The sequence below is a fragment of the Teleopsis dalmanni genome, chromosome 2 (assembly GCF_002237135.1).
Source record: "Teleopsis dalmanni isolate 2A chromosome 2, ASM223713v2, whole genome shotgun sequence".
Classification (NCBI taxonomy): domain Eukaryota; kingdom Metazoa; phylum Arthropoda; class Insecta; order Diptera; family Diopsidae; genus Teleopsis; species Teleopsis dalmanni.
This window is the reverse complement of record NC_051847.1, coordinates 194,842,749-194,851,112: the sequence shown is the minus strand read 5'-3', so window position 1 is coordinate 194,851,112 and position 8,364 is coordinate 194,842,749. Positions and strand designations below refer to the sequence as shown.

Below are 8,364 nucleotides of genomic sequence, written 5' to 3'. Positions count from 1 at the left end.
TCTAATTTATTAAACAATACACGGTATGTCTTGACAACGATCATTTTCATAAAATGTATATTTCAGTGTACATTACTAATATCTTAGTAATATACTTACACATTACCGATTATATAAGTTGCTATATGGCCTATATACTGATTACGTATACCCACTGATAATACCCACTGATTTTATGAGTTTCTATATATCTTAAGCAAATATAAACTCTCTGTAACTTATATTCTTATTAATATAATAATAGTCTTATTATTATTATTCTAGTCTTACATTAATAATTATATATAAATATAGAAGATTATAAATCTTCAAATAAGTGGTAAAGAAAGTATTTGCTTTCTATTTGTATCATACCTTCACAAAAATGTCTAATATATCATACATCAATGACACCTCGCAATATTAATAACAGAAACCTTAAGCTATTTGGACATTTTTTACTTTAAAATCAACTAGAAAAACTCTAACTAATTATAGTGTTAGAAGTTAAAAAAAAAGAGTATAAATATTACCAATATCATTATTCATTTTACATATCTCTATATGCTTCCAGCTAGCTTTTTGAAGCCCTGTTCATATATGACAGCTGACTTCGATGACTGCTATAGGAGTAATTTGCAAGCAATAATTGTAAATTGGAAAAATGGTTAGTAATATTATAAAAATATATCTTAAACACTTAAATGAAACTTTTTTTTATTTTTAAATAATGTTCAAATTTTTAATTAAAATGTGAACCTCATATTAAAGGAGTACCAGGCTTACCTTCTGCTGGTAAATTTGAGCCCGTCGAAATCAAGAGACTAAAAATCGAACAAAATCAATTAAAAGTTGAAATGAAAAATGTATCCATACACGGTTTAGGCGACACTAAATTAACAAAATTAACGTAAGTTTATACAACTACAACACCTTCTAATTAGAAACACTGTTAAAAATTTAATAATATATTTGCATATTAATATTAGACACAATAACAATGATCTCAGCTTTGTTGTGAAAGCTTCAGTGCCGAAAATGCGAGGTACTGCAAAATACAAAACTGAAGGTAGAATTTTATTTTTACCGCTCAACGGCAATGGAGATATGTGGATTGAAGCAGGTAATTCATTTTAAAAAATATAAAAAATTAAATAGCTTATATATATATAATTATATGTAAATAAAATGAAACTTTCTGTATAACTTGCTAGACAACGCGGATTTTGTACTTAATTTTAAAATTAAATTGCGCGATCACGATGGCTTCACGTTTGCTGAAATACAATCTATAAAGACGAAAATTAAGAATATTGGCGGTTTTCGCATACATTTCGATAATCTCTTCAATGGCAACAAGGAATTAGAATCAAATACTAATACACTTTTTAATGAGAATTGGCGTGATTTCATAGATATACTGAAACCAACCCTTGAAGATACTATAGATGCTGTTATTTTAGCTCGTTTTAAGAAAATTTTTGATTATGCACCCGCAAATTATTCCATAATCGATGTACCTTCCGAAAAAGAATTGGCTGAAAGAAATACTGTTGCATAGAACATATTTTAAGATATAGTAAATGAGCTATTTTGTTAAGTTTTTGATAAAATAATTATTATTAAGATTTCTATAATTATTTGTGATATATTTTTAACCAAATAAAAAAATAAATTGCTTAAAGTATTTTATATATATTTTATTTAAATATGTACCATATTTTGTTTATTATATAGAGTAAACTGACAGTTTAAGCAAAAATTTCGTATGGAATCATGTATTGTTGGCCTGTTAGCCTTCTTCATTCGGATATGTGTAGATTGTGGACTAAAATTTCTTACCCTGAAAGCTTATTATTGAAATCTGTTAGCAAATAAATGTCACCAGGTGACAAATCTACCGAATATGATGAGTATAGTACTAATTTATAACGTGTTCTTCTAGTAAAAGAGAAGGTTTGAGTTTGCGATGTGAGACTTTATTTTGCAAATTCATAACTTAAATATACAAATAATGATATACATATAATATTCTTTGTTGTTTATTTTGCCTTCGTCTAAGTAATCTATTAATATTTTATAATAATTATTAAAAATACATAAATCATTACTTTATTAATCGAAGTATATATTTTTGTTTGCTTTGGACGAACAATAAAGTGTCATTTTGATACTAGTTTCAGATATCTTTGAGGTGTCAGCTACAGCTCCATTAATTTCTTTTTGTAGTAATTCGAAAGAAATCTTGATTACTTTAACTTTTCTAGAATAACTAAAGATTTTAGTTGGTACAGCAAGATGTCTTCCTATGATTTTAAGTTTACACGATGAGCTGCAAACCCATCATGTAAAATATTATAAAATGTTTTCAAAAACTCTTTTGTGAATTCAAAATCAGAATATGTAGGAAAAACCGTAATTTTGTTGAACCACTAAACAGAGTTACTAACTTTTAATGTGTTACAATGAGTTGTACTACAAGTTCAACCAAATGGATCTGTCTGAGAAAACAAAATGTCGACTCCTCTTGGAGGCAGTTGGTATATATAGCCACACTTTTCATGACTATCAGGCATTGGTGTGTATCAAGAGCTAATAATTAAGTATTATGCCGAAAGCTTTTTACTTAATCTAGTTTTCGATAGGTTTTAAGGAAGAAATTTTGGTTTTAATACCAAGAGCTGTTCGTGCTGTCTTCTATACGGTTAGGGTTGATTACTAGCAATAATCATCGTATAGTCGCATTGCTCCGCTCTATTTGTAGTACTCACCTAATATTCAATGGAATATATATATATTATTAAGTGAAAAATTATTTTATAAAAAATTATTATTGTGTACTATATAACAAATTGAATTTAATGATGACCAAAAAATGTATTTGGTTTGACCAAAAAATGCATTTATCTGCATCTGCACCACATAATATTGTCTTCCACAAATCCATAAGTGACTTTGTATTTGGTGAACTTGCAAAAGTATTAACCATTATTACCTACTACAATCAGGTCAAACAATTGAATCGAATTTCTATTGTTAGATATAAATGTGGTTAATGCAGGATATGAAAAAATATACCATTATTGACAACACAACATACCATAATTGACACAGATAAAAAGTATTGTAAATTTCCGTGGCTCGAAAATTTGAATACATACATTACAAAGTACTGACCGCCGTAGATTTATCTTGTTTACATTATAAAAAACTTGCTGTGGTTTTTTTAGAAAATAGTCAGAAATGAACAATAACACAATAATGATTCTATGGAAAAAATAAAGATAGGTCTAAGATTGGCACCATTTGGGTTGAACATTTTTTGTTCTAAATAAAACGCCTAAAATTTTAACTACTGAGTGGAGGAACAATATGGGATTTACTTTCTAGATAATTTTTGACTACTAAATTGGTTAATAAAAGTGTTTTTTTTGGCAAAAAAAAGTTTTTCCCCCGTCATCCAGACAAAATTTATGATTTTACAAATTATAAAAAATTTAAAAAACTGCTTTCATCATGTATTTCTTATTAACAGAATGTAATAAAAATGTAATTACTTAAATATTAAATGAAACACTTAGAAAAAGAGCAATCAGATTATGTGTCCAAACCATAATAAAAGCAGACAACTAACTACTTAGCCAGAGACACAAAAAATATCTCACGTACATGTATCGCATTACTCTGTAAACAGCGGAAAATATCATCAACAAGTAAGAATTTAATTAGTAAAGTCATGCTGACATATAAAATTAAAATTCAAACAAATTAAAATAAATTTATTAGTAATTTATCTTAAATGACTGATTCGGTAATAGTCTTCGGTACCAAAGAAAACGATTTCAAAATTCGGAAGCCGATTCGGATGCGGCGTACTATATTTACTTTGGCCCGTCTCGTACGAAACACTTGCTATTGTAGTATAAAATGTTTATAAAAAATGTAGACAAATTAAAATTAATATTTTTTAATAAACTTTAATAGCTTAAACAAATTTTTCAATTAGTTAAAAAAAAAATTTATTATTTATATATCTTATAATTAACTTTCCAAATTTATAATTATTATAAAATTTTTGACTTTTGACTTTACACCTTTGAACAAACTTCAATTAGCAAACAGTTTGTATATAAAAAAAATAAGAATAAATATTCATATATAAGGGAATTTTTTAATACACTGATCTAGTCTAGATACTACGATACAAAGTCAAGGTCTTCTTTGTTTTTATTTATAACTTTTTTTAATTTATTATAAACATTGTTTAACTTTTTTTATAATGTTTCAACTGTCAACTTTGTTTCAAAAAGTAACTGGTTTTTTACAATCTGCTTAATTTAGTTACACTAAGAACAGAATACTTGATACAGGGTCATTTGTATACATTGTATATTGACAGAGATACAGAGTTTGCGTAGAAGTTAAATAACATTTTGGCAAATATTTAAATGCGTAATTTTTACCCTGTAAATAGACTTAATCTGATAGAGTGACGATATTTAAAACAAGTTTTCCTGAAATTATACTCAAAAAAAAATAAATAAAATAAAATAAGAATTTCTTTAGGAAATATTAAATAAAATGCAGATACAACAAACTTTTGATTTTAAATTATAACAAAGCATTCGCGCATTCACTATAAACAGTTCCGAAAAGTATCTCAAAATAAGCACAAGCACACGAATTTTATAATCAAATAGAGTGTTTCATATAATAATTGAATAAAAATGCTTAACTTATTTAAAAATTTTTTAATCATTGTATTAACAATTATAAATATAACAAATGCCGCTCAATATTTAAGTGATAAACGTAAGTTTAAAATGTTTTTTATCTATAAAAAAATTTAACAAAATTATTCGAAATCTGCAGCTGACTTCTTGAAACCCTGCAATTATGAGGATAAAAGTTTTAGCAAGTGTTTTGCAAATAATTTTCAAGTATTATTCAAAGACTGGAAAGATGGTAATAATAAATTATATGGCTTTAAAATTAAAAAATACATACTAAATGGAATAAATTTTTCGAAAATGTTCTAAGGCGTTCCTGGTCTGAAAACAGTTGGAAAACTAGATCCCATCATAGTGAAACGTATAAAGATTGTACAAGATCCAAGCAGTGGAATTGCACTAAATGCTATTTTAGATAACGTGGAAATAAGAGGAGCCAGCGATGCTATAGTGGAGGAAGCTGTGTAAGTTCGTTTAGATTAAACTCGGTTTAAAAAAAAAAAACAATTTCAACGGAGAGTTATTTTGAACAATAGTGAATAATAACAACACTTTATTTAAACAATAGTTTCTATTGTGGTTTCTACAACCATAATTTACTTTAAAAATCAAAAAATGTTAAATAATATGATTTCATTTATTATAATCACATAATTAAATATTAAATACATATAACAAGAAAAAATAAAAATTTTCAATAACAAGAATCTAAGATAATGTTCCAAGCAGATTTAGAGTAAATAGTCATATTGGGTAGATATCCATAAGACATATCCAATAAAGATATCCAATAAATATTTCTTAAATTTATAAAGGAAAATTTAGTTAGTAAATTAAACACATAAAAAAATAATTTTTGAAATAATATACATATATATAGTATAATAAAATTCAATTATATATTAATATATTTATTGAATATCATTTATCTTTCATATACAATATATTGACTTTTTAATTCGATTATTTTTTTTTTTTAAATGGTAAATATTGTTTATATATATTCGTATATATATTATTTAATGCTTTAAGTTTTAAAAACTATTAAATATTATTAATTTTATAATAATGTTATAAATATTATATGTTAAGTATTATATTAATTATTATAGTATGGATATGCAAAAATTGACTGTTGATGTAAAGTTCACAATACCAAAGATCCGTTTTAACTCGAACTATAAAGGCAAAGGTAACATTTTGTCGCTTAATTTTAATGGCAATGGTAAAGCGTTTTTCGAAGCTGGTAAGTAGTTTTTTTTTTTGTTTTTTGATTTTATAAAATTCATAATTTTTCCTAATTTTCATTTCTAATTAATAGAAAACTTGTCTATGGGCATACATATTACAATGAAATTACATGATATTGATGATTTCACTTTTACCGATATAGAAACACTTACTGTAAATAATGACAAGGTTGGTGATTTCAAAATACATCTTGATAATTTATTCAATGGACAAAAGGATTTAGAGGAAACAGCGAATTTACTTTTCAATGAAAACTTTAGAGAAATCTATCGCATTATGCGTCCTGTTATATTACAAACTGTGGAAGCAATTCTTAAGGACCGTCTTAAAAAGGTCTTTAACTATGTACCATCAAACTTTTTCATAGCAAATTTCCCTAAAGCTAAAGATGTTAAGCAATAGAGAACTAACTATTCGAAAACAAGTTATTTTCTCAGTATAAACTGTTTTTATTACGATGTTATATATACATATATAATTATCTCTGGTCATTGTATTTGCTACTATAACTATCCTAGTTTTATATAAAATTATTTCAAATGTTATCATAAAGTTTAAACAGAAAATATTCTAATAAAAGTTTTGAAAGTGTTATTAAATTTATATAAATCTTTATATTTTTTTTGTTTTGTTTTCAAATTAATTAATTACATCCAGTAATTAATGCATTTAATATATTACAATGAGCTAAAAGTATAAAGTATACAATCTTTGAAGCATTATAATCGCTTTTCTAAATTTTGATATTAACATATTTAACAAATTTAGTTCTAATATATAAAATTTAATTGAGTATTTCTTAAAAGAATGTATAAGTAATATACTTAATTGAAGAGAAAGTAATATACTACCAAGTAGAAAGTCGTAAAGAGTTACTAATAACAACTCAAGTTCGTTATATTTGCAACTATAACTAATTTTTGATTTATAATATTAGACGATTATTAATTTATTGTATTTAAATAGTTTTTTCTCAGCAGACCTAACAAATTCTTCTTGTACCCTAAGCTAGCAATATTACTAGGTATGGCTAAAAACGATAGTTCAATCGACGCATCAACGACAGCCTGAAGCTTCGCTATTAAAAGACAGATTCTTCGGATGCTAAATCTAAGCTAGTACTAAATAAAATCACATTTTAATTGCCTCTAAGGAAACTACTACCAACACCATTGAACTTACAGTGATTACTTCGAATAATTTCCAAACTATCTGATCCCCAATACAATTAGTAGTATATAGTAAGTACAATTGATAAAGAGTGTTCAAATATCTATCATCAATATCTATAAATAACTGTCAGTGTCACTCAATATAGAAAGTACAGACTAAATACCTCAGAATAGCAAAATAATACGACTGATGAAAACTTTATTTCTACAGAGCAGCAAGATTATTATAGAAGAGACTGTTCTAATCAGATAGCTTTTTAATGCAGTATTAAATCCATGTCATATAAAAGGTTGATAATGCACAGAAAGAAGAGATAATTAATAGTAAAAAGTTTTAAAAAACTGGCGAAACCCAGAGTTCCAAAATAGCTGCTCCAATCCACAATTAATAAATGAGAACCCATACAAATCTCTAGCATGCAAAGTCTCAAACTTCCTGAGCAAGAGGTAACTCATTCTGCAACTCTCATTAATTTTAACATTAGAGTTAGTTAGTTATTATATACCAACAATCTGTGCTGACCAAAGACTGCAATTATTGTATAAAATCGAAATAAAGCATCCACCTACCACTAATGACCATTGCCTGCTAAAATTAATATTACAAGCAGGCTCAAAAGACATCACTATTGAGACATATACTTCATGTGAAAATACAAATATATTATACTAGCTTTATAATAATAAATATAACAAAACAATATAAAAGACTGCCTTCTCATAAGACAGTTTTATTCCTAATACCAAGTACCAATTACTACAAAGGTGAGAACTTGCAGCGGATTTTGCCACTGCCTTGTAAAGTTTATGTTATTAGCAGACTCCAAAGATAACTCACAATTTAGACTTGTGTTATAGTTCAAGTGGAAATGCCAAAAATATTATATTAATTTTATGATAATTAATATTATGAAACATATATTTATTATAATTCAATTACAAGTTAACAATATATGGTAATTACTTTCGACATTATAACTGCTTTGTACTCAGTCGATAAGAGTATAAAGCAGGTTTGTTTCATTTATACTTTGCAGATTAAATTTTAATATTAAAAAGTAGTAATATATGAAAATATAAATTTAAATTATTGCCTTTAATTATTATAAAGTAATAATATGCAACAGATTCCAATTTATTAAACATAACTACCTATTACAGTATATTCACCAGAAGTTCAAATGGAACTTATTTATATCCGTACATAAATAATACTCTATTTATATCTATAT

The 8,364-nt window shown here is 25.9% G+C and overlaps 2 protein-coding genes across 2 annotated transcripts; both read left to right on the top strand.

Annotated features, from left to right (window-relative positions):
* Nucleotides 1-563: 563 nt before the first annotated feature.
* Nucleotides 564-1,540, top strand: LOC119676486 (circadian clock-controlled protein daywake-like). The gene is made up of 4 exons (XM_038087725.1): nt 564-646; nt 751-889; nt 969-1,102; nt 1,194-1,540. The coding sequence occupies exons 1-4, from the start codon at nt 580-582 to the stop codon at nt 1,538-1,540; spliced, it is 687 nt and encodes a 228-aa protein (XP_037943653.1). The 5' UTR covers nt 564-579.
* Nucleotides 1,541-4,598: 3,058 nt separating this feature from the next.
* On the top strand, nt 4,599-6,485 carry LOC119683590. Its single transcript, XM_038097362.1, has 5 exons — nt 4,599-4,791; nt 4,852-4,944; nt 5,020-5,173; nt 5,822-5,955; nt 6,031-6,485. Exons 1-5 carry the CDS (start codon nt 4,707-4,709, stop codon nt 6,360-6,362), a joined length of 798 nt encoding a protein of 265 aa, XP_037953290.1. The 5' UTR covers nt 4,599-4,706; the 3' UTR covers nt 6,363-6,485.
* The last annotated feature ends 1,879 nt before the right edge of the window (nt 6,486-8,364 follow it).

Excerpts from the sequence above, each read along its gene's own strand:
- LOC119676486 (XM_038087725.1), top strand. The coding sequence starts at position 580 with ATGACAGCTGACTTCGATGACTGCTATAGGAGTAATTTGCAAGCAATA. Across the intron at positions 890-968 it reads ACTAAATTAACAAAATTAAC|ACACAATAACAATGATCTCA; the intron begins GTAAGTTTATAC and ends TATTAATATTAG. Across the intron at positions 1,103-1,193 it reads AGATATGTGGATTGAAGCAG|ACAACGCGGATTTTGTACTT; the intron begins GTAATTCATTTT and ends ATAACTTGCTAG.
- LOC119683590 (XM_038097362.1), top strand. The coding sequence starts at position 4,707 with ATGCTTAACTTATTTAAAAATTTTTTAATCATTGTATTAACAATTATA. Across the intron at positions 4,945-5,019 it reads ATTCAAAGACTGGAAAGATG|GCGTTCCTGGTCTGAAAACA; the intron begins GTAATAATAAAT and ends AAATGTTCTAAG. Across the intron at positions 5,174-5,821 it reads GCTATAGTGGAGGAAGCTGT|TATGGATATGCAAAAATTGA; the intron begins GTAAGTTCGTTT and ends TAATTATTATAG.